The sequence below is a fragment of the Pelodiscus sinensis genome, chromosome 3 (genome assembly GCF_049634645.1).
Source record: "Pelodiscus sinensis isolate JC-2024 chromosome 3, ASM4963464v1, whole genome shotgun sequence".
Taxonomy (NCBI): domain Eukaryota; kingdom Metazoa; phylum Chordata; order Testudines; family Trionychidae; genus Pelodiscus; species Pelodiscus sinensis.
The window spans coordinates 6,936,955-6,962,144 of NC_134713.1; the positions used below are offsets into that span (position 1 = coordinate 6,936,955).

The 25,190-nt window shown below is 51.4% G+C and overlaps 1 protein-coding gene across 2 annotated transcripts; it reads right to left on the bottom strand.

Moving 5' to 3' along the window:
* Positions 1-3,905: 3,905 nt before the first annotated feature.
* On the bottom strand, positions 3,906-25,190 carry CHRNA2 (cholinergic receptor nicotinic alpha 2 subunit). 2 transcript variants are annotated; one of them, XM_075923323.1, is made up of 8 exons: positions 24,860-25,190; positions 23,341-23,528; positions 15,380-15,830; positions 13,403-13,554; positions 10,727-10,771; positions 9,842-9,951; positions 7,090-8,161; positions 3,906-4,338 (listed from the first exon to the last, which is right to left on the bottom strand). In XM_075923323.1, exons 3-8 carry the CDS (start codon positions 15,450-15,452, stop codon positions 4,213-4,215), a joined length of 1,578 nt encoding a protein of 525 aa, XP_075779438.1. In that variant the 5' UTR covers positions 15,453-15,830; positions 23,341-23,528; positions 24,860-25,190; the 3' UTR covers positions 3,906-4,212. The 2 variants fall into 2 exon arrangements, with proteins under 2 accessions (XP_075779438.1, XP_006116805.2); XM_006116743.4 differs by lacking the exon at positions 23,341-23,528.

Consider the following 25,190-nt stretch of genomic DNA (forward strand, 5'->3'; position numbering starts at 1 on the left):
GATTGTGCCTTTGCTTTTCTGTGGTGTGTGAGTCGGGGACTCTACAGAGCTGTGTTTGGGGGTGGGGGGTGACCACAGGATCCCTTGTGCCCGCCCCCCCCTTCTTCTCACATGGCCCTTTGTGTCTGTGAAAGCTCCCGGCGTGCTAGACGCAAGGTCAGGGGTTTTCTTTGAGGGCAGGCATCCAAGGCCCTGGAGGCTCACGGTTGTTTGAATCTCTAGGCGTCTCCCGTAGACTAGGCTTGCTTGCAGTGTTGCTCTTGCTCCGGCTGGCTACGCTGTGTGAGGACAGGCTCTGCTGGACCTTGAAGTCCAAGGGCTCGTGAAAACGGAGACAAAACCGGTTCTGTTTGTCTCTGCGGGCTACGGGGGAGGCGGGTTACAGCCGTTGCGGGGTTTGCTTCTTGTAGTGACATCAGTGGTGCAAAACATTCTGATTGATACACCCTTCCCATTCACACACACGTCTCTTTCTAGCCATTCACACACTCCCATAAGCCCCTCCACGCACTCCTCCCCTTGCAAAGCTACACCGAGATGCACATCGAAAGCCATACGCACTAGGGATGTAAGCAAGTAGTCGGGTTGCGTACTCGACTACTCACTTCTCACCTGCCTTGCTGCCTCTGTATCAGAGGCAGCGGGTGGGAGGGGGGCAGGAACAGGAGCCAGTGCTGGGGGGAGCTGGCTTATAAGCTGGTTCCCCCCAGCACCATCTCCGTGGTGCCGCCTCCTCACCACTGCTGCTCTATCAGAAGCAGCAGTGGTTGGGGGGGGGGGGCTTCCGTGAACGGGGGCTGCTGGACCCGGTGCGAGCTGGGACCAAGCAGTCCCAGCTCGTGCCGGTCTGGGACGCTGCGACTCTACATTTTAAATATAGTAAGAGCCGTCTGGCTCTGATTACATTTGAAACACAGAGGTTCAGTGGTCCCGGACTGATGTGAGCCAGGACTGCTTGGTCCCATCTTGCACTGGGTCCGTGAGCTACTCCCACTGCAGCTCTGCATTTTCTGGGTGTCTGGCTGGTGAGTCTTGCCCACATGCTCCGGGTTTAGCTGATCGCCATATTTGGGGTCGGGAAGGAATTTTCCTCCAGGGTAGATTGGCAGAGGCCCTGGAGGTTTTTCGCCTTCCTCTGTAGCATGGGGCACAGATCACAGCTGGAGGATTCTCTGCATCTTGGGGTCTTCAAACTATTTGAAGGCTTCAATATCTGAGATATAGGTGAGAGGATTATTCTAGGAGGGGTGGGTGAGATTCTGTGGCCTGCACTGTGCAGGGGGTCAGACTAGATGATCATAATGGTCCCTTCTGACCTTAAAGTCTATGAGTCTATAAATGTCGTCAGAGCTGGGTGGCTCTGTATCGACAAATTGTATCGACTACACGATGTGTCAGTTACCCAGCTCTTAACATCCTTATCACCCCCCCCCTCCGCTGAATCCTGAGACTGGTTTCCCAGTCGTGTGATCTTTTCTTTCCCTTTGCTTTCAAAGCTGCACGTGCTTCACAATTTCAAGCTCCCCAGGAGGGCTGCAAACTTCCTTTAACTTTGGAAAGAAAGTTAGGTGCCTTACACTGCCTCTCTGGGTACGTCTAAACTACATGGCTCCGTCGACGGAGCCATGTAGATTTGTTTGTTTGGCAAAGGGAAATAAAGCCGCAATTTAAATAATCGCGGCTTCATTTAAATTTACATGGCTGCCACGCTGAGCCGACAAACAGCTGATCAGCTGTTTGTTGGCTCAGCGCGCTAGTCTGGATGCTCCCCTGCCGACATGAAAGCCCTTTATCAACCTCCCCGGTAAACCTCATCCTACGAGGCATAACGGGGAGGTCAATAAAGGGCTTTCAGGTCGGCACGGGAGCATCCAGACTAGCGCGCTGAGCCGACAAACAGCTGATCAGCTGTTTGTCGGCTCAGCACGGCAGCCATGTAAATTTAAATGAAGCTGCGATTATTTAAATTGCGGATTCATTTCCCTTTGCCGATCTGTCTAATCTACATGCCGCCGTCGATAGAGGCATGTAGTTTAGACACACCCTCTGTGTCCAGCAGCTGGGAATGAATTAGAAAACCAAATACCGCAGTTGCCAGCAACCCTGATGTGGAATGTCATCCAGTCCTTCCTGCATCCAGCTGGGTATATACAGCTTGGACCCCCAGCCTCACGAGGCAGGATCATACTATTCAATCACCATATTAATGCCCACCTAGTGATCCTCCCTTTGAAAGTGAATCTGGCCCTTCGGCAGAGACTTAGGGTGTGTCTAGACTACATGCCTCCGTCGACGGAGGCATGCAGATTAGCCAGATCGGCAGAGGGAAATGAAGCCGCGATTAAAATAATCGCGGCTTCATTTAAATTTAAATGGCTGCCCCGCTCTGCCGATCAGCTGTTTGTCGGCAGATCGGGGCAGTCTGGACGCGCCGCGCCGACAAAGAAGCCTTTCTTGATTGGCACAGGTAAACCTGGTTTCATGAGGCATACCTGTGCCGATCAAGAAAGGCTTCTTTGTCGGCGCGGCCCGTCCAGACTGCCCCGATCTGCCGACAAACAGCTGATCGGCAGAGCGGGGCAGCCATTTAAATTTAAATGAAGCCGCGATTATTTTAATCGCGGCTTCATTTCCCTCTGCCGATCTGGCTAATCTACATGCCTCCGTCGACGGAGGCATGTAGTCTAGACGTACCCTTAGACAGGAGTCCTTTTTCTACTCCGACACACATCAGAGACCCAGCTGCAAGGATAACAGAGACGCTTTCTTGAGTTTTTCTCTGATGTTTCAGAAAGTCGGATGTGATGTTCTCTTTCCCTCCTGCGGTAGGGGGCTTTGGGGTACTGGTTTTAACCCCACCATGCACAGAAACTCTGACTTAGGCCAGATAGAACTTAAGTTTGACTTAAAGTACAAATTGGCTGGCTAAATTGGAGGAACCCGGATGCCTGGGTTCTTGGCTCAGCTCTGATGCTACGTGTTTGGAGTGCTAGTCTGGGCCATTAAAAACATGTGTGTGTATCCTTGCACTGGCAGGAGACTTCCAGTGAATTGCCACCTTCTCTCTGTGCCTCAGTTTCCTCCATCTGGAAGATGGCCATAAAGCCTGTTGAGTTTGTCCTCAGTAAGGCTGGTTGAAAACGGGGCGTATTTACTACGGAGAAACTTGAACATTTAACTTGTTCACTTTGCTTGGAAATTTTCCCTGGATTTGTTGACGAAATGAATCCAAATGAAAAATCGGTGGGAAGATTTTAATGGAAAACTTTACGTTTTTATTTTTTCCCTTCTCCTGAGAAAATGGATGTGGGAAAGATGGCGGGGACCTGAAATAAACACGTTTTTGAGGTGAGAACAAAAAAACGTCTGTGATTAGTTTCGGCAACAAATTTTGAATCTTGAAGGAAAAAGTTTGCTTGCTTGGCGGGGAAGCGGGGGGGGGGGGGGGGCGGGAAAGCTTTCAACCAGCTCTTCTTTGCCAAGGGTGCTCTGGGCAGAAGGCAGCTGAAAATGGTGACTAGCTAGAGTGACCCAGGTGCCAATCACCCAATTAACTCCTGGATGCTTATGCCATGGCTGCCCAGGGATTGGTCTGGGGAGCTCCCTAATGAAAAGCATGAGCTGTGATATCTATGGTTTCCCAGCTGCAGGGTACAGACGGGCCACTAACACCCCTTACCCATTGGATTATATTTGGACCTGGGGATAAATTCTACTCAGTGACTATGGCTACGAGAAATAGTATGAGATGGACCCTTGTCGCCAAATCAGTGTGAGCAAAGTTCCAACAGCAGGGGACACATCTGCCCTCTGGCAGGGTAGCTACGGGCACGTTAATTTCAAACAGAGAGCTCCCAGAGTGTTTCCAGTCGGATCTGCTTAGTGTTAAGCAGTTTCCGCTCTTCAAGTAGAAATCATGATGGGATTTCACTGCAAGGTTCCCCTGGTTCCCCCCTTCTTGCACTGGTCACTTATTGGCACAAACCGGATGCGGGTGCGCATCTACATGGCTGGCGCTGACGTGCGGCATCAGAACTGGCGCGGTGCTGGGGTTCACCGAGAGAAGCTGGAGTCCAAATGGGGCCGTGGATTGACAACGTTCCTCCAATGTGGACAAGTCCAAGGGGGTCCACAGAGCCAGCCGTCAAGGTCGGCTAGTTTGCCCCTCCCCAGACCTGGGTGCAGATCTGGGAGCAGCGCAGGGCACAGACCCTATATCATCCCAGCCAAGAAGGGAGGGAGGAAGAGGCCGATGGTCCCCAGCAAACAGACGATGATAAACATCCAGAGGAATATCCGGTCTATCACCATAGCAACGTACTTCCAGTCCTCCTTCACCTGCAAGCAGACAAGAGTCATGGTGAGGAGTGGGGGGTGGAGGGGACACGAGAGCAGCAGGGGTCACAAGGGCCCAGCAACCTGGAGGAGAGGCTGTTGTGTTGTGAGAGAAAGGTTGTCTGTGTGGACGTGGCCTGCGGCAGAACTCGGGAGCAGGGGTGGGTAGGAAAGGGGTCTTTCCATCCCATAAGACGTTTGGAGAGTTTGGAATTTTTTTCCATTTCAAATCATGAAAACACGTTGAATAAAATCTCAAAATTTTCCACAAACAAACCAAAAAGCCCCAAAGCAACCCAATTCTGGTTCAGGTCTATTGAAACGTTATTTAAGTAGGGTCTCAAAATGAGCTCTCCCCTGACATCTAGTGGTAAGCTATAGAAGAAGACCAGGAGCTGCCCTTGTTTGCATGGTCACACCCACCTGGCCTAGGCGCATGGCATGCTGGGACTGATTTGCTGAGATGATTGCTCTTGTCTGTGTTGGATCAACAGTCACTTTGTTATTAGGGCAGAGGTATTAATGGGTTGTTATCCTTGTTGTGTGAATCCAGGGCAACAGCTGTGCCTGGCATATCACAACTGAGGGACTCCCCATCAGCTAAACAGCACTTACTAGGCAGGGGACAGAGGTGCTAAAGCCCAGTGAGTTGAGAGAGAGAGGGAATAAGGGATAAGTATTTGTACCTAGTGGTGTAGGGTTTGCCCAAAGTCCTAGACCCTGCCACATCCTTTCTCTGCTTATTGTGTTATAACAGTGCTGGTAAAGGCTCCCTTGAAAATCTCTGAGATAAGAAATGGTTCAGGGTGCATTAGCAGTGAGGCTGTATCGTCAGTAGCTGATATTGCTGACAGCAGTGTTAAGTGTTGTGACCCCAAGGGAGAGCAGGACAGTGGAGCAGGGTGACTGCAGAGTGAGTCTGGACAGCCAAGTGAGCAAGGGGTGGGAGGTGAGCTTACACAGATGCACCTCTGAGGACAGCATGGCTGCATCTAGACTGGCAAGTTTTTCCACAAGGCTACGTCTACACTGGCATGATTTTCCGGAAATGCTTTTAACGGAAAACTTTTCCGTTAAAAGCATTTTCAGAAAAGAGCATCTAGATTGGCACGGACGCTTTTCCACAAAATCACTTTTTGCGGAAAAGTGTCCGTGGCCAATCTAGACGCGCTTTTGCGCAAAAAAGCCCCGATCGCCATTTTAGCCATCGGGGCTTTTTTGTGCAAAACAGTACTGTGCTGTCTACACTGGTTCTCTTGCGCAAATGATTTGCGCAAGAGGGCTTTTGCCCGAATGGGAGCAGCATAGTATTTCCGCAAGAACACTGATGATCTTACATGAGATCGTCAGTGTTCTTGCGGAAATTCAAGCGGCCAGTGTAGACAGCTGGCAAGTTTTTCCGCAAAAGCAGATGATTTTGCGGAAAAACTTGCCAGTTGTCTACACTGGCCACTTTGCATTTGCACAAGAACACTGATGATCTCATGTGAGATTGTCAGTGTTCTTCCGCAAATACACTGACTCTCCTGTTCGGGAAAAAGCCCTCTTGCACAAATGCTTTTGCACAAGAGGGCCAGTGTAGACAGCTGAGAACCGTTTTGTGCAAAAAAGCCCCAATGGCGAAAATGGCGATCGGGGCTTTCTTGCGCAAAACCGCGTCTAGATTGGCACGGACGCTTTTCCGCAAAAGTGTCCATGCCAATCTAGACGCTCTTTTCCACAAATGCTTTTAACGGAAAAACTTTTCCGTTAAAAGCATTTGCGGAAAATTATGCCAGTCTAGGCGTAGCCCAACTGTTAATGGCAGGATGGGGTGGAGGGAGCAAGAAAGGACCCAGTAAAGGACTTTGTGGTCTGAGAACTCACAAATCTGAGGTAAAAGATGCTGCCCCAAACATTCTGGGCTGGATGTCCTGCTCTGGGGTAAAGATGCTGCCCCACACTCTTGCCTGGGTGTCTTGCTCTGGGGTAAAAGATACTAACAACCTCCCCCATCTTAGGAGAGGCTAAATACCCCACGGATAGAGGGTCTGCAGCATGGGCGGAAGGGAGGCTGTGTGAGAACAGAGCCAGAGCTGAGACAATACTCCCCTCTTAAAGCCACTGTTCGGGGGCAAATAAAACCTGCTCTGAGGGGGTCACCAAACCTTACACCTGCCCAGCTGGCTGGAAATGCCGGAGCAACGACTGAGGCCTGGCAGCATTGGTCTAAACAGGCCACGTGGAGCTTTAATCCAGTGCTGAGAAGACCCAGGCCAGTTGCACCGGGTCCCTCGCTGCAGAGCTGAGCAAGGGCGTCTGTTAATTCAGTCTCTCCGGGCCCACTGATGCCCAACAGGCCCTCACGCCGCGATCCCGTGGCTCTGATCTGCAGCTGTGTGCCGATGCTTGTCCGGACCCCGGTATTCAGGCCTCCGGTGAATAAATTTGGCCTCATTTCATTTGACCAACCAACTGGCTCCTTTACTGCACAGGCCTCTCTTGCCAGCCAATCGCGGGCCTAGGACTACTTGATTACCTCTTCCTAGCTCTCCCCTGATCTCTGGCAATGAGACACCCAGCCAAGAACTCACCGAACAGCCACAAATGACTGGAGGTGATTGTAACGCCGGCGGGGCAGGGGCAATGAGTGGAATCAAAGCCCCCTTCATCCTGCCTGAGCGCCAGGCCTCCCCCCACCCTGGGCCCCACTGTGGTGGTAGGAGGAAAGCCAGCCCCCCGTGGTCTATCACTGACTGCCCGCACGCGCCTCACCGAGAAATCAGCGTCCTCGGCTCGCAGGTGGTCAGCGATGTACTGCACCCCCTCCAAGGCCTTCAGGATCCTGGGGCACAGTAGCAGGCCAGGCTCCAACACCAAGCTGTCCTCGTTGGCCGGCGGCCGACGCGCCCGGGCCCCCAGCCCCCTGCCCAGGTGGTGGCTACAGCTGGAGCGGCACTGGACACTGTGTTTGTGGGTGCCTGTCTGGAGGGTCACGTGTCCAGGGTGTCTCCTTTCCTCTTCCTCCTCCTCCTCCTCCTCCCACGTGTCATCGATGTCTGTGCTCGGCCAGCCCCAGGAGGCGCTGAGTCTGATACCCGGCGGGTCGTACTGCCCCGTGGGCTCCTCCCCGGGGGCTAGCCCCGGAGGCCTCCTCATGAAGAGCCAGCGGGGGATGACGTGCAGGAAGACGGAGCGCACCCAGCGGGGCATCTTGTGGGTGCTGGGCGAGCGGTGGTGGACGTTGAGGACGAAGACGGTGATGACGATGGAGAGGGTGACGAAGATCATGGTGAAGAGCAGATACTCACCGATCAGGGGGATGACCAGCGAGGTGGACGGGATGATCTCGGTGATGAGCAGCAGGAAGACGGTGAGGGAGAGCAGCACGGAGATGCAGAGGGTGATCTTCTCCCCGCAGTCGGAGGGCAGGTAGAAGACCAGCACGGTCAGGCAGGAGATGAGCAGGCAGGGGATGATGAGGTTGATGGTGTAGAAGAGGGGCAGGCGCCGGATGACGAAGTAGTAGGTGATGTCAGGGTAGATCTCCGTGCAGCAGTCGTACTTCTTGGTGTTGTAGGTGCCCACGGCGGTGATAATGGCCCACTCCCCGCTCTCCCAGTAGTCCTTCAGGTCCACGTCGCGCTCCATGCTCTCCAGGTCGATCTTGGCCTTGTCGTACGTCCACGAACCAAACTTCATCTTACAGTTCTGCTGGTCGAAGGGGAAGAAGGTCACGTCGATGCTGCACGAGCTCTTGTAGATGGCCGGCGGCACCCACTTCACCTTGCCGTTGGAGAAGAGGTGGGCTTTGGTCATGTGAGTCACTGCGAACTCCCCGTCGGCGCTGGAGGACAGAGGAGCAGGGGTCAGAGCTTGGAGAAAGTGGGGGGAAAGGAGAGGCCAGGCCAAACCAACCAGGGGTGGGGGAGAAAGCTTGTGATTAGATTAGCTCTGGGCTTCAAAAGCTCTCCGTTTAAGTGCCTGGCCCTGCTACATATCCCCGGTGCAAATCACCCCATCCCATGTCATGAGGGGTATGGCACGGGTGCCATATGACGAGAGATTAAAAAGACGGAGACTATTCAGCTTAGAAAAGAGTAGACTAAGGAGGAATATGATAAAGGTCTATAAAATCAGGACGGGTGTGGAAAAAGTGAATAAGGAAAAGTTATTTACCTGTTCCCATAACATAAGAACTAGAGGTCACCAAATGAAATTAATAGGTAGCAGCTTTAAAACAAACAAAAGGAAGTTTTTCTTCATGCAGAGCACGGTCAACCTGTGGAACTCCTTGCCAGAGGATGTTATGAAGACCAGGACTTTAACAGGGTTCAAAAAAGAACTAATACATTCATGGAGGATAGGTCCAGCAATACTTATTAGCCAGGATGGGCAGAAATAGCGTCCCTAGCCTCTTGTCTGTCAGAGGCTGGGAATGGGTAACAGGAAAGGGATCACGTGACGATTCCCTGTTATGATCCTCCTTGTGGGGCACTTGGTATTGGCCACTGTCGGCAGATAGGACACTGGGCTAGATGGCCCTTTGGTCTGACCCAGTATGGCCACTCTTATGAGGACAGCCATCGCAATGCCCCACTTAGGTATCTTAGCAGTGTCTGACCCTTTGCACTGGGGGGAATTTCACTCCTAACTCTTCTGGGTCTGTTTCCCCATCGGTGAAGTGGGGGGACCGTGTCCTTGGGAAGAGCTCCGATGTATGATGAAGGGAGACACAGAGGGGCCCAGTGACCCAACGCAGCCCCACGGCAAGAGCCCAGCTTCTGTGGTGACAAGCATGTCTGGCTGGACAGACCTGGCAGAAGTCCGTGGGGCTGCCCCAGTGCAGGAGATCAGACCTGGGGGTGGGCCGAGATGTCCCTGCAACCGAGCGCAGCTGGGAACCATCTGGAACCCCATGGCCAGGCCTAGGTCCCAGAGGGCGAGGAAAATCCAGGCTGTCAAGGCAGCCGGTCATGAAACGACTTGGGGCAGGTTTGAAACCCAGGAACTCATCTCCAGCAGGAGTCCCCCGGTCGCTCCGTGATGCTTACTAAAGCTGGGTCAAGAATTTCCTTCAGTCACCAAGACACACCAGGAGGTGGCAGCAAGTCACCAGTTGCAACTGGAAGCGGGAGCAGGAACAGGCTGTAGTGAAGCGTGGGGCCCTGCCTGGTGGCAATCGCATGGAGGCCTGGGCTGTAATGCGTGGGAAGGGGATCTGTGGCTCAGGCTACTGGAAACCCCCTCCTCCCCCCCGGTTCACTCTGGTTCTCTGCTGCCTCACACCTGATTCTGCTCCTAGTTACATTGGTGTAAACCCACTGACTTGAGTGCAGTGACTCCTGATTTGCATCGGTGCAGCCACCAGTGGGATCAGGACCGGGGGTCTCGGTGAGGCCCGGCCTGGAGGTGTCAGGTGTGGCATGGACTGCTGGCAGTCCTGTACTGCCCGGCGTGACCCCTGGACTCCCTCTCCACCCCCAAGCTCTGTACCTGGCCAAGCCTGCACAGCGGCGCCACCTACTTGTTGTACAGCACAATGTCAGGAATCCAGATCATCTCGGAGGGCACCCGGATGGAGGTGACGTTATCAAAGTCCGCCGGGTTCCAGCGCAGCTTGTAGTCACTCCATTCCTGGGGGTGGAAAGAACGAGAACGGCTGAGATGGGCCTGCTGCCCAGAGAGAGCTGGGGATCCAGCCTTCCATGGGAGCAGGGCCACCATGGCTGCAAGATGAACAGTGTCCTCCTGCAACAAGCTCACCGTGGGATGTGTAGTACCAGAAGCATGGGCCCCTCCCACATGGGGCCCTGGGTCATTGCTCGATTTAAAGAGGTTCCTCCTGCACCGATTTCTCTTTTCAAATGAGTCTTCATTGCTAGCAGGCTCACTGACAATGTGCCCATCCCCACGGCGTCTGGGCACCGGGGGGCAATTCAGTGCCGCTGACAGGGCCCAGGCTGCAGTCCAGCCAAGTGCAGGTCCCTCTGTATAGGTTAGGTAGAGTGGAGGCTGTACTGTCATCAGCACCCGATGGACAGTCCCATCCATATGCTGTAAATTCTGCCCAGGCAGAGCCTCTATCACTGGGGGTCACTCGGTGCCTGTTCCCGGCACCCTGGCCTAAGACCTACCAGTGCATCTGAGCATCCAGTTCTCACATGGGCTGGATTTCAACTGTGTCTGCATGGGCAAAGCCCCCTCTGCCAAGCCCCTGGGACATCGTGGCTCTTGGGTTTCCCCCAGATCAGAAGGCACAAACTGAAATCCAGCAAGTGGGATGGCTAGACTAGACTTACCAGGCTGGTCTGGACTTCCCTGAACCAAACTCCTAAATCCCCAGAGAGTCCCTCGTCACCTGGGAAACCCACCTCTTCCTTCAGTACCCAGCTGGGAAAACATCCCTCACCTGTTTCAGCCAGACGTTTGTGGTCATCATTTGGTTCTTCTCATCCTGTTAGGGGCACGGTGGGGAGGGGAGACAGGAGAGAGGAGGAACGTTTGTTTGATCCTAACAGAGAAAACCAACACCAGACCTGCAACCAGCTGCTTTTTCTGGGCCAGTTCGGTGCAAGACCAGCTGCTCCCCTACCCTTCCCATCCTCCTCCAGAGCCCGGCTACTGGGAGGAACCAGTGCCAGCTATGGAGAGATTTTATCTCCTTTTGCTACATGGTCACTAGGTGGCAACGGCGTGCCATTAGTAATGACAAAGTATGGGCATTACATAAGAACAGCCATATTGGGTCACACCAATGGACCATCTAGCCCAGTATCCTGGCTTCCAACAGTGGCCAATGCCAGGTGCTTCAGAGAGAATAAATAGAACAGGGCAATTATCGACCATTGGCCAGTCCCAGCATCTGGCAACGAGAGGGTTAGGACACTCAGAGCGTGGGGTTGCCTCCGTGCCCAAACAGCCATTGATGGACCTATCCTCCATGAACTTATCTAGCTCTTTTTTGAACCCCATTATAATTCTGATCTTCACAACATCCCCTGGCAAGGAGTTCCACAGGTTGACTGTGCATTGTGTGATGAAATACGTCCTTTCATTTGCTTTCAAGCTGCTTTCTATTACTTTAATTGGGTGATCCCGTCTTCTTATGTTATGAGAAGTAAAAAATAACACTTATTAACTTTCTCCAAACCACTCATGATTTTACAGTCTTCTGTTATATCCCCCCCTTAGTTGTCTCTTTTTCTAAGCTGAAAACTCCCCCTCTTATTAATCTTTCCTCATGTGGAAGCTGTTTCATACCCCCTAAGCATTTTTGTTACCCTCTTCTGAAACTTTTCCACTTCTAATCTTTTTTGAGATGGGGTGACCACATCTGCACACAGTATTCAAGATGTGGGCATTCCACAAATGTATACAGTGGCAACATGATATTTTCTATCTTATTATCTATACCATTCCTATACTGTTTGCTTTTTTGACTGCTGCTGCACATTGAGTGTATGTTTTCAGAAAATTACCAAAAAAACTCCCAAGATCTTTCTTACGTGGTAACAGCTCATTGAGATTCCAGCACTGTGTGTGCACAGTTGGGATTATGTTTTCCAATGTCCATTACTTTGCTTTTGTTAGCAGTGAATTTCAGTTGCCCGGTCACCCAGTTTTGGGAGATCCTCTTTGCAGCTTGCTTTCTACTGACCTACAGATTTGGCTGGGGACTTCTTCGGGGCCTGTGTTTTGGAGGGCAGAAAAGATGATCACGGTGACCCTTCTGGCCTGACAACTGTATTAATCTAAATATATGGGAATTGCTTTCTATTCCACCTCTGCAACAGCTGAAAAACACTGGACAACAGTTTAGGACAGGAAGTAGAGAAGAATACTGCAGCCAGCTGGAACCACAGGCACAGTTCAGTTAAGTGGAAGATAATGACCCATGTTGCATGCCCAGGGGCTAACAATGTACCATCTCCCATCCTGTGAACACTTAATCAGTCATAATAAGCCATGGTTGGCATGAGATGGTTGAGAACTGAGATCTTGAAGGTGGAATGAATGATACTCAGTAAAACCCATCCCAATGTATTTTATCTCTGTCACCAGGTTCTCTCGAGACTCCTTTTACAGACCAAAGCCAACACTCGGTCCCTTGATGTTAATTGCTGTTACATTTAAAATGCTCATGGTGGCCTGGCTCTGACTTGATCTTGGGTCAGCCAACTTCTGGCTGAGCTCATTTATCTTGGTCTCCCAAAAGCGCTGGAGAGAAATTACAGGCCGAGTAGAGCAGAGGGATCGTTGCAGTGAACACAGTTTTGTGTCGCCAGCTCTGGCCAATTCTAAAGACTTTGTTATTAGTAAATATTGGTCTGGGTGGTTAATGGTTTGAGCATTGGTCTTCTAAACCCAGGGTTGTGAGTTTAATCCTTGAGGAGGCTGTTTAGGGAGCTGGGGCGAATCTGTCAGGGATGGTGTTTGGTCCTGCTGTTAGGGCAGGGGACTGGACTCAATGACTTCTCAAGGTCCCTTCCAGCTCTTTGAGATGGTATATCTCCATATATTACACAGAGCAGTGTTCCCCAATTTTTTTGGCCACGGAACCCTTTTAAACTCAAAAGAATTTTGTGGACCCCCTAATAACAGTCATACATATGACATATAACAGGCGCTTTTGCGGAAAAGCGTCCGTGCCAATCTAGATGTTCTTTTCCGAAAATGCTTTTAACGGAAAACTTTTCCGTTAAAAGCATTTCCGGAAAATCATGCCAATCTAGACATAGCCAAAGAGTTTACACCCAACGTTCTACAGCTGGGAAGGAAGTACAAAGCAGTAAACTGAGTTGCCCAAAGTCACACAGTGGGTCTATGGCAGAGCACGGAAAAGGAACCAGCCCCAAGGCTGAAAGGATAAAAGTTCTTACAGCCCTTACTTATGCAATATACTACCCTGGTGGAGAATTCCTTCCTGACCCCAGCTAGTGATGCATGTGGACCCTGAAACATGAGGGCTGATGCAGCTCTTGCTGAGCGTAAGTTGCCTGCTGTAACTCTAGGTGCTAGTATAAATGCCCCACCCTTCTGTGGAAAGTTTTAGAAGTAGAATTAGAGTCCAGCTTTGCAAACGTACCACGTCGATCAGCTGTGCGATGGACAGCCCAAATCTGATGATGACGACATCAGAGATGTTGGAGACTGGCCGGGACCACCTGTTGTAGCTGGTGAACAGGTACTTGAAGAGGCGCTCCTCGGCATGGGTGTGAGTCCGGTCCTGGATGGACACTGTACCAAAGGGAGACAAGAAAAGCCATATGGACATGCTTGTTCGCTGTCAGTCAGAACACACTGAGCTCCCTCCCCTAATGAAATATTAATAAAGCCAAAAGTGTTAGCATGACCCTCTCGCTTCCAACAACAAACAGTATTACATGAGGTTCAGGGTTTGGTAGGCAGAGATCTCGACCTGGCAAACACACCATTAAAAACTCTAAACTTTTTACAGAAAAGAACCTGAGACACAGTTAAAGCATTTGGAATACGATGTATTAAATGAGGCTTCTGTTTTAACCATATCCCTTGTTCTCTTTAATTGGAGAGAGATTTTAGAAGCAAGCCCACCCCTCGGACAGTCTTTTAGCAGGTGTCTCTGAGGGCAATAACTGCCCCTTTGGGGAACAAAGAAGTTAGTTGAGATGGGCTGGTTTGGCTCCGATTGCTGGTGTTAAAGACGAAGAATCCACTTCCTGGAGGATTGACACTCTGGCGATCAACTCCCCGGGGTTTGATTAGCAGGTCTAGTAAAGACCTGCTAAATCAAATGCTGAGGGCATCCCGTCAGCACCGGTACTCCTTGCTGTCACGAGGAGTAAGGCAAGTTGACAGGAGTGTTTCTCCCATCAACCTCCCACTGCAGGGCACCCCAGAAATTCAGGGTAAGTCACATAGCTGGAGTTGTGCATCTTCCATTGATTTTTCCCCCCCGTGTAGACCTGGCCAAAGACCTGGCCAGTGTCCCAGAAGACAAAACAAGACAAACATACTCAAGAAGGGAAAGAAAAGGGCCGCAAAGAGAGAAACAAGCAGCTTTATAGATACCACTGTGGGATGGGGCAGAGGCTGGAGGCAGGGATGAACTTAGCACTCAGGGTGAGTTGTTCCTTGTTTCCACGTGTTCTCTTGGTATCGCTTTTACCTGCAGAACAAAGCCGGCTTGCACTGGAAGTGCTGTGTGGTGCTTTATAACCGGAGCAATCACACATCTGGGGAGAGAAAGGCAGCCGCTGTCCCTGGGCAGCTGGCCGGGCTGGGAAGGACACAGAGGGTACGTCTAGACTACATGGCTCCGTCGATGGAGCCATGTAGATTTGTTTGTTCGGCAAAGGGAAATGAAGCAGCGATTTAAATAATCGCGGCTTCATTTAAATTTAAATGGCTGCCCCGCTCTGCCGATCAGCTGTTTGTCGGCAGATCAGGGCAGTCTGGACGCTCCCCTGTTGACATGAAAGCCCTTTATTGACCTCTCCGGTAAACCGCATCCTACGAGGCATAACGGGGAGGTCAATAAAGGGTTTTCAGGTCGGCGCGGGAGCGTCCAGACTAGCACGCTGAGCTGACAAACAGCTGATCAGCTGTTTGTCGGCTCAGTGCGGCAGCCATTTAAATTTAAATGAAGCCGCGATTATTTAAATATTATTTGCTACATTTCTATCACTATTCTGCCAGCAACTGGCACCCTAGGTGAACCATACAATCGGCACCCCACCTCCAAACCCCTCAACGATATTGAGCCACCATTTGGCGCCCCATTTAACTTGGTGCCCCAGGCGGCTGCCTCGTTCACCTATATGGATGGGCCACCCCTACCTATAGGTCAAGGGATGGGCACTCATACTTGGATTGCTAAAGACGCTGCGGCTAAGCCAGCAGGGAAGCTTGTCATAGGTGGCATTTAAACAGTAGCTGTTGATCTTCAAAGCATTTTACAGCGGGGGAAATAGGCTCCGTGAAGTTAAAGAGCCTGGCGTAGGCCCAGGTCTCAGGGAGCAACACCGGGAGTGGAACAAAAGGAGCTCCTTTGTCATTCTCCTGATTCACGCAAGCCCCTTACCTGAGGGTAGCAGGATGAAGCACCATGCGACCACGATCCTAAGAGGTGGGTATCCGCTGGCGAACGGCTCCATCTTCGGGGCGGCCAGCACCACTGCTTCCCACCCCCTCCTCTTACGCTGACCCTCCGGAAGGCAGCTGCTTTCATTTGCAAAGCCTTGGCCGGAGGCAAAATCGAGCGGGGAGTGAATCCGGGGGGACGGCGGCAGCGGATGCGAATCGGCAGAGAAGCCAGCGGTGGTATCCCCTGCGTGGGAGCAAGTGACACGCCGGTGTCCTCGAGTAAGGAGGTGGGGAGTGCCGGCGGGTGGTCTGGAGGGCTGAAAGTGTGGGTGCTAATCAGAGGGCTGCGGCAGCGGCTGATTTTCAATCCACGCCGGACCCAGGGGCTAGTTCACCTGATGGGATGAGCCACATTCCTTCACAGGAGTTGTCCTCGGGCTGCCGTGTTCCTAGAAACCAGAAAAAACAGACACTGCTGTCAGAGGCCTATCCAGAGGCACCCGGCTCCATTGGGCTGGGCCAGGTGAGGCGGAGCACAGAATGGGCCCTGGAGACCTTGATTTTTCAGCCAGATTTCAGCTCGTTTGATCGGTGCTACTCGCCTGCCTTCAGTGGAGTTACCCTGGCTGCAAACCTGCCCCTGCTCCGTTCAATGAGTCCGCGCTGATTTACCTCAGCTGCGGCGCCAGCCTTTCCTAGTTAAGAGGAGCAGTGTAGTGACCTTTTGGGTCCTTATACCGGGGATTTGTGGCAGTGGGGCTCTAGCACTGCTGGTGAGAGCACACGCTTCCCGAGAGCACCGTCGCTGCAGGAGGCCTCCTGATACCTGCACCCCCAAGCTGCTCTGCTAAATCAGGGGTGCAAAAGCAGCATTGCAGGAATGGATGTAAAGGGCTTTACAGCAGCTCCTGTGGAACTAGATGCAGAGCACAGGTAATTAGCAAAGTCATTGGGGCTCCCACCACGAGCCAGGTCCCTGTATAAGATAACAACCTACTACTGATCCATCTAATGGAGCTAACCATTAGCTCAAATGCTGGGGGACTGCCCGTGTGCGTGAAATTCAATGCTGATAAATGCAAAGCGCAGTGGGAAACACAATCCCAACTATACTTATAAAATGACGGGGCCAAATGAGCTGTTCCCACTCGAGAGAGAGTCACTGTGGGGGATTCTCTGCAAACATCTGCTCAACGTGCAGCGGCAGTCAAAAAACGCAAGCAGAATGTTGGGAAGCATTAAGGAAATGGAACGGTAACAAGACTGAATATATCCTATTGCCTCTGTACAGGGGGGCTGTGTCTAGACTGGCAAGTTTTTCCACAAAATCATCTGATTTTGCGGAAAAACTTGCCAGCTGTCTACACTGGCCGCTTGAATTTCCGGAAAAGCACTGACGATCTCCTGTAAAATCATCAGTGCTTTTCCAGAAATACTATGCTGCTCCCGTTCGGGCAAAAGTCTTTTTCCAAAAGACTTTTGCACGAAAGGGCCAGTGTAGACAGCATAGTATTGTTTTCTGCAAAAAAGTCCCGATCCCGAAAATGGCGATCGGGGCTTTTTTGCGGAAAAGTGCATCTAGATTGGCCACGGACACTTTTCCGGAAAAGTGCTTTTGCGGAAAAGCATCCTGCCAATCTAGATGTTCTTTTCCGAAAATGCTTTTAACAGAAAACTTTTCCGTTAAAAGCATTTTCGGAAATTCATGCCAGGGTAGACGTAGCCGTTGTGTCTACGTGGCAAAGTTATTCCGGAATAACGGTCGTTATTCCAAAATAACTATGCACGCGTCTACACAGCAATTCCATTACTTTGAAATAATTTTGAAATAGCCGACGGCTTATTCTGACTTCTGTAAGCCTCATTCCATGAAGAATAACGCTATTTCGAAATAAGGCGTGTATGGACACTCCACTTCTGCTACTTCAAAACTAGCCAATTAGCCCATCATAAGAAGGTGTTTTCAGGTCTCTCCTCCACATTGGTCTTCTCTCCTGAGCTTCTGGTCTCTGGCTCCGGCTCCGTCTCTTTCTCTCTCCTCCTCCTACTACTGTCTCCCCTCTCTTTCTCTCAGCTCTCCTCCGCCTCCTGCCTCTCTCTCTGTCTCTCTCTTTCTCTTCTCCTCCCCCTCCTGCCTCTCACTCGGGGGACCGTGGAGCCCAAATGGCCATATGGGCACCGTACTCCCCGTGCTGCATGGGGCGTGTGGAGCCCAAACAGTCACTTGCGCCACTTGCTCCCACGTGACGGCCTGGCTGAGTGGCGCAGAAGTCAGCCGAGTGCCACGGCAGGAGGCGAAGGGGGACAGGGCGGTGACGTTCACGGCCAGGGGGCGGGGCCTGGAGCTGCTGTCATGCCGCACGTCACTGCCCCGTCCCCCTTCGCCTCCCGCTGTGGTGCTCGGCTGACTTCTGCACCGCTCAGCCGGGCCGCCGCGGGGGAGCAAGCGGCTGTTTGGGCCCAGCACTCCCCATGCAGCACGGGCCACCCAGAGGGAGCAGCCAGCATTTCAGGCAACAGTGCCGCCCAGAGGGAACAGCCAGCATTTCAGCAACAGCGCTGCCTAGTGGGAACAGCCAGCATTTCAGGCAACAGTGCCGCCCAGAGGGAACAGACAGCATTTCAGCAACAGCGCTGCCTAGTGGGAACAGCCAGCATTCCAGGCAACAGTGCCGCCCAGAGGGAACAGACAGCATTTCAGCAACAGCGCTGCCTAGTGGGAACAGCCAGCATTCCAGGCAACAGTGCCGCCCAGAGGGAACAGCCAGCATTTCAGGCAACAGTGCCGCCCAGAGGGAACAGCCAGCATTTCAGGCAACAGTGCCGCCCAGAGGGAACAGCCAGCATTTCAGCCTTACAGACTCTCAGACATTGGGCTACTATATATATGATAGCCCCTCACCAGGGACATTCTAAGTTATTCCTCCTGGGGCTCTAAATCGAGATAACACGTCTACACTAGGGAAGCCTGCCTTGGACTAATTTTGAGGCTTCCTTGAAGTGTAGACGTGCTATTTTGAAATATGCTATTTCGGAATAACTATTCTGGAATAGCTTATTCCGAAATAACCGTGCAATGTAGACGTAGCCTCTAAATCCATGGTATACCCACATCTTGCATCCTGTGTTCAAATCTGGTCACCTCGTCTTGAAAAATATACCTTGGCATGGAAAAAGAGGCAGAGAAGGGCAAATAAAATGACTAGGGGTGTGGGACAGCTTCCATATGGGGAGAGAATAATAAGACAGGGACTTCTCAGCTTGGAACAGAGATGGTTAAAGGAGGCATGTAACAGAGGTCTATGAAATCACAGCTGGGGTGGAGGACAGGATGGACAAAACCGGTCGTCCCCAGGGCTGGAGGGATAAGGGGCCCCCTGATGATAAGGTGGTGGGGCAGGTTCCTGCATGGCTTAGGGGATAGGGCACTCACCTGGAAAGGACAGGGTCATGGGTTCCAGTCCCAGGTTGGATCAGGTTGGACAAAACCAGTTGGTCCCCAGGCTTGTACTACTTCTCATTACACAAGCACAAGGGGTTGTCCAACAGAATCAAGAGGTGTCTGGGTTAAAACAAGCAAAAGGAGGTACTTCTTCATACCAAGCACAGAAAGCCCCTAGAACTCTTTGCCAAGTGGTGTTGAGAAGAACAAGGGTAAAAAAAGAGTAAGGTATGTTTAAGGAGGGTAGGTCCATGAATAGCTGGTAGGCAGGGCAAGCTTGGTGCAACCTGATGCTCTGAGCATCTCTAGCCTCAAAAACAAGCAGGATCTTGTTTAGGCATCTTAGGGTATGTCTACACTTGCTCCCTAGTTCAAATTAGGGATGCAAATATAGGCAATCAAAATTGCTAATGAAACAGGGATTTAAATATCCCATGCTCATTAGCATGATCTCACTGGTGCATTACTCCACTCAACAGCTGTTTCAAAAGTGAAAGTGCATGCTGGGATGCGTTAATTCAAACCAAACCCCTTGGTTCAAACTAATGCTTTGAGGAGTAATGTTAGTCCGAACCAAGGGGTTTGGTTTGAACTAACGCATCCCGGCACGCACTTTCACTTTTGAAACAGCTGTTGAGTGGAGTAACGTGCCGGCGAGATCATGCTAATGAGCACGGGATATTTAAATCCCCGCTTCATTAGCAATTTCAGTCGCCTACATTTGCATCCCTAGTTCAAACCAGAGAGCAAGTGTAGATGAACCCTTACAAACGAACAGCTTTATTTGGGCATCAGCTTTTGTGGGTAAAACCCCATTTGGTCAGATGCATGAAAGAGTCACAGGGCTCCCCTTCTGGTCCTTGTCTCCAGCCTTTGTTCGCCAGAAGCTGGCGGTGGACAATTCAGGGTGGATCACTTGATGAGTCCCTGTCCTGTTCATCCCCTTTGATGCCTTTGGCGCTGGTTGCTGTTGGGCTAGATGGACCAGGCTGCGGGGTCAGCTCTTGTTGATGGCATCCCTGTAGTGGGTGATTGCAGGATCACAAAAACAAGGGAAGATCTGTAAGTTCCTTCCAGCGTCCCATGCCCCTGCGACCCTCACACATCTGCCTGGTGGATCAAGTTGGGCTGCAAAATAGAGGAAGCCAAATAGCCACTCTGCAGGAGGGCGAGAGAAGCAAATTGCCACCTTCAAGGGGCATGAGATGTGATAGTTGAGGATATGTCGGAGCAGGGGAGTGGCTGCCTCCGAATAGGCCAGTGGTCCATCCAACCCATCAGGGCTGGTCCATTCTGATGTTCTCCAAGACCACATGCATCAAAGGAGACTACCCGGATTGTGCCTCGTTGGTGCAGTGGAAATGTCTTTCTCCTCCCAGCTCGTGCCCAACGGCCATTTCATGCTCTGGGGCAGTGATTTCCATGGGTAGTGGGCACCGAGGTACCTTTGAGGGGCTAGGCCCGAGTGCCTAAGATGCTACAAAACAGAACCGAGGCACCGACGTCACTTATGCCCTTTTATTGTTTACCCAGGAGAGTACACGACTCTGGGCTCATCTGGGCAAAGGCAGTGACGGTGGCTTCCCAGTCATTCCACACGCAGCACCCGACCGAGCCGAGAGCTGCTGAGGCTGCTGTTTCTCTAGGGCTACGTCTACACGACGAACCTCCTGCCTCATTTTTGTAGGAAGAACGGTTCTTGTGCCAAAAACTCTTGCGCAAAAGGAAATGCAAATGAGAAAGCGACAAATGCAAATGAGCGCTCCATTTGCATTTGCTCTTCCGCAAGAGGCTCATAGTGGAGACGTAGCCTAGGACGGGGTGGGGAACCTCGGCCTTGCGTGTATCTGGCCCCGGAGGCACAGAGCTTCCCCCCCAGCATTAGGACTCCCACACTGACACTCAAGCCGTCCTGCGACCCCATTGTGGGGGCTGGAGCACACAAAATCTACTAGGCCGGGCCCCACGAGACACTAGGCTCCAATGTGTGACGGAAATTTGGGGAGCGTCTTTATCCTTCTCAGCCAGGGAACATCTCCGTGATGATTTGGGGGTTTAATTAATTAATTAATTGGCTTTTTTTTAACCCCGTTATAATTCTGATCTTCACAACATCCCCTGGCAAGGAGTTCCACAGGTTGACTGTGCATTGTGTGTCGAAATACATCCCCGGGCCCAAACAGGTTCCCCCTCCCTGCTCTAGAAGAATCTGTTGGCACTGCAGGGACTAGTCTAGCCTCGTGGCACTTGTCTGGGAGGCTCAGAAGATGCCTGGCTTGTTAGGCATGATGTATGGCCTACATGTGGAGGCCCTGACTGGGGACGCCTTGGTGGATGGTCGTCTGCTCCCCCACAAGGAGGGACCCCGGCTCGCTATTAGCCCAGGGAAGCTGCAGAGCTCACATAGTTGTTAGGCTTCCATGCAACGGAGCCGTGGAAGGCAGGGAGGGAGGAGACGGGGCCCGGCCTGTGCGTGACCCCAGCTGAGGTGTGTACGGAGCAGCCCTGACACGTGCTCAGCAGCTGCAGTTGTGCCAGGAGAAGCCGACGAGCCGGGCAGTGGCGCAGCCATCTGAGCGTCTCATGGCAATGGGGGGAGGGTGGTAGCCCTTGGAAGAGCGGAGGGACTCAGGACAGAGAGACCCCCCGGCGTCACTCCCTCACTGGACAGTGTCCCCGTGACGCTGCTCCCGTCCCCACTCAGAGACCCTGCAGAGCAGCTGCCCCGGTCTCAGCATCCCGTCCCAGGCTGTTTCCGGGCTCGGTGTCTCCTTCGAGAGGGGAGAACACACGAGGCTTTTCCCCCGCTGGGCAGGCTTGCAGGAGGTGGCCAGCAATGCGGCTGCCCTAGGGCTGGTGGGGGTTGTGCAGAGGGAATATCCCGGAGGATGGGCAGGGTGGCTCTAGGGTGGCGGCAGTGGCGACACTGTTTTGAAGGTGTTCCAGTCCAGGACACGGCCCCCTCTGCCTCCAGAGCGAGTAGGCTTTTGTTTCCATCCCCTTTGCATCAATGGGGCAGCACAAAGGGGATGCACGAGTGCAGAATCTGCCCTGGGACCCATCTGCTTTTTTTCTTGAAGTTTGGAAAACAAATTCATTGGGTGCTTCGCCCCTTTTGCTTTGGGTCTTGAAAGGGAGCAGAGAAAAGCTTGCATCCCTCATACCTACTGAGACCTCACTCCTTGGGGAAGGGGGAAAACAGAATCCCCAATATAGATCAGTTCTGAAAGAGAGATTCTTTTTAATTGTCTCAGCTGCATTGTAGGAATCTTTCCGCTCTGTGCTGTAGGAGGAAAGCTCTCTCCTTTAAGGAGGGAAATGATTTTCACAGTGTTTGGAAAAGGACCAGAAGGCAGAATTTGTATGTAGCACAGCTCCTCTATAGACCATAGATTCTCCTCTATAGACCATAGTAACTGGAAAAGCAGCTGTTGATGAGAGCACGAAAGGGGAAGGGAATACACAGGGCATCTTTGGCAAGCATCGCCCCTCTAGCTGGTTTAAAAATGAAAAGACCCCTCTTTCATTTGTAGCTGTAATTTGCTTAGCTCTGACCCTGAGTTCCAAACGCTCGCCAGATGCTGCTCCAGAACAGGCATCTTCTTTAACCCCCGAAAAGCTGGGTTCATTAAAGATCTCTCAGCTTTTACTCCGAGCAAATCTGAAGCGGGACGAGTTTATTTAATAAAGAAGATGCTTCATTGGGCTTCATTTTTCCCTGACTCGCTTAATCAAAAAAAGAGACCTTGTTAGCTCATCACTATGTCTTGAACAGTTGTCAGCTTACTGCTGCGTTGATTAATGTCTTGATGGTAAAAGGGTTTGAAGACAAAAGAAGAAATAATGCTCGCTCGTGTGTGTCGAAAAGAAAATGACTGAGACTATCCCCCCGGGTATGGCGAAGAAATTGAAATATAAGGGAAACAATTAGCAAAGTGCACAAGGGACTTTGCCAACATCGAATCCATCTCTATGGGCAGAATGATACAATGTGATGCAAAAGAAAGTTGAGTATTTTAGACACATCACCATTGAAGACATTGTAGAGATAAATAAATAAACAATAGAGGGAGATAAGTCCAGGCAGGATAAAACCTATGAAACTAAGATGGTGTGTGTGTGTGTGTGCACATGATTGACTTTTATATGTGTGTATATGTAATGTGTGTTGTTGTGAGATAGGTATGTGTAATGTGTGCATTGTGTGGCTGATATGTGTTGTGTGTGTGTGTGGATGGGTGTTGTTTGACTGTTTTGGATAATGCGTGAGAATGGGTGTTTTGAGCCTGCTGTGTTTTGTGTGTCATGTGTGTGAATGAGTGATGTGTGACTTTGTGATGTGTGAGAGGCAGAGATCTCTCTCTCTCTCTCTCTCTCGCTCACACACACACACACACACACATTCCCTAAGGACCCCATTCCATTTGCTTCACTGAGTAATTCTACACATCGCATCAATCACTCTGCCTTTTAGGAATTCCAGCCTAAATAAATGTGCCCAATAAATCAGTGTGTACCTTTGAACGGGACGCCCTGCATAGCTCCTTTTCTTCACGGTGCGTGTTTAACGGCCAGGTTCCATTTCTCTCCTGTCACTTGTAATCACTAACAACTGAGGGAACTGAGGACACTTATTCCCAGGCAGCTGCAACTCATGGTGTGAGAGCTCCCCAAAGGCTCACATCCTGGTGCCGCTCTGCTTCACCTGGAATTTAAGAGCCACGTTTCTTTAGTCACTTATTAACCCCATCCTAGACAGGTCAGGCTAAGGACAGAGCTGCTTAGGCACTGGATCATGAATTTGCTGCATTTAATGGCATTCTGCAGGCTTGGTTTGAATAGTGCGCTGTTCTCTTGTTCTGACAGGTTTCAGAGGGTGTGTGTGTGCGTGTGTGTATGGAAATATATACCATGAAAGCCTGAGTCCATATAGTGGTAGAAATGTAGCCATGTTAGTCTGGTGCAGCTGAAACAAAAAACAGGACTATGTAGCACTTTAAAGACTAACAAGATGGTTTAATAGGTGATGAGCTTTCGTGGGCCAGACCCACTTCCTCAGATCAAATAGTGGAAGAAAATTGTCACAACCATATGTACCAATGTTGTGGTCCATATATATATTGTAGGTGCTGCAGTGTGAATCCTATGGATGAGCATTGTAAGGTTATCTATGCTTTGTTTCTGCTAATGAGCTCCGAGGCTGTAGCAGGACAAAGTGGTTTTTGCCTTTTTGCCTCACTCTTCTGAGGAAGTGGGTTTTGCCCAGGAAAGCTCATGATTTCTCTCTCTCTCCAGAGAGAGAGAGAGAAATTTGTTAGTCTCTAAGGCTATGTCTAGACTGCAGGCTTCTTTCGAAAGAGGCTCTTTCGAAAGCATCTTTCGAAAGAGCCTCTTTCGAAAGATCGCGTCTAGACTGCAGGCGGATCTTTCAAAAGAGCAATCCGCTTTTTCGAAAGAGAGCACCCAGCGAGTCTGGATGCTCTCTTTCGAGGAAGCCCTATTTACATTGAAGAACGCCTTCTTTCGAAAGAGGAACTTTCGAAAGAAGGCGTTCTTCCTCGTGAAACGAGGTTTACCGCCATCGAAAGAAAAGCCGCGTTCTTTCGAAATAATTTCGAAAGAACGCGGCTTGAGTCTGGACGCAGGGGAAGTTTTTTCGGGAAAAGGCTACTTTTCCCGAAAAAACCCCTGAGTCTGGACACAGCCTTTGGTGCTAGAGGACTACTCATTGTTTTTAAGTTACAGACTAACACAGCTCCCCCTCTGAGACTTTTTAACAGACAGGCAATAAAGTGAAGCAGATAGTTTGCGGCACACACAAAAGCGTGTAGAAAGCAGGTGAGAGAAGGGGTCTAACAGGACCTCCCCTCCCCAGCAAGAAAACTCCCCGTCTTTTTCCTCCCTGCTTCACCAAGTTTGCTGGCTAAGCTGTGCTCCACTGCCCCTTTGCTGTTAAGCACACGCATGCCACCTCCCTTGGCGTGCCTTTGGGCCAGCAGCCAACCTGCCCCCATCAGCAAGAGACCCCCCCCTTACCCGTCGGCCGAAGGGCGTGGAGGAGGAAGCCTTGGGGAGGCTAGGGAGACGCCAGCCGGAGCCCCGCTCAGCGTCGTCCACCCAAAGTGCAGGCAGAAAGGGAAGCATCTTGCACCGTCCACGGTCCCACCAAGTGCAGGGGCTGAGCAGGGGAGAAGATGTACAGGCGAAGGAGCCAGGTGGCCTCTCCCCCGCACCACAAACACCCCTGCTCCCCCCTCTTCAGCCCGCCTCTCTTCAGCTTCACCGACCGGTGCCGTGGTAACAAAGTGGTCCTCGCTCTCTTTCAGGCCCTCTTGGCTCAGGGATGCTGCATCTCAGCCAGCGCCGG

Excerpts from the sequence above, each read along its gene's own strand:
- CHRNA2 (XM_006116743.4), bottom strand. The coding sequence starts at position 15,452 with ATGGAGCCGTTCGCCAGCGGATACCCACCTCTTAGGATCGTGGTCGCA. Across the intron at positions 9,952-10,726 it reads CAAACGTCTGGCTGAAACAG|GAATGGAGTGACTACAAGCT; the intron begins GTGAGGGATGTT and ends TTCCACCCCCAG. Across the intron at positions 4,339-7,089 it reads CCGAGGACGCTGATTTCTCG|GTGAAGGAGGACTGGAAGTA; the intron begins GTGAGGCGCGTG and ends GTCTGCTTGCAG.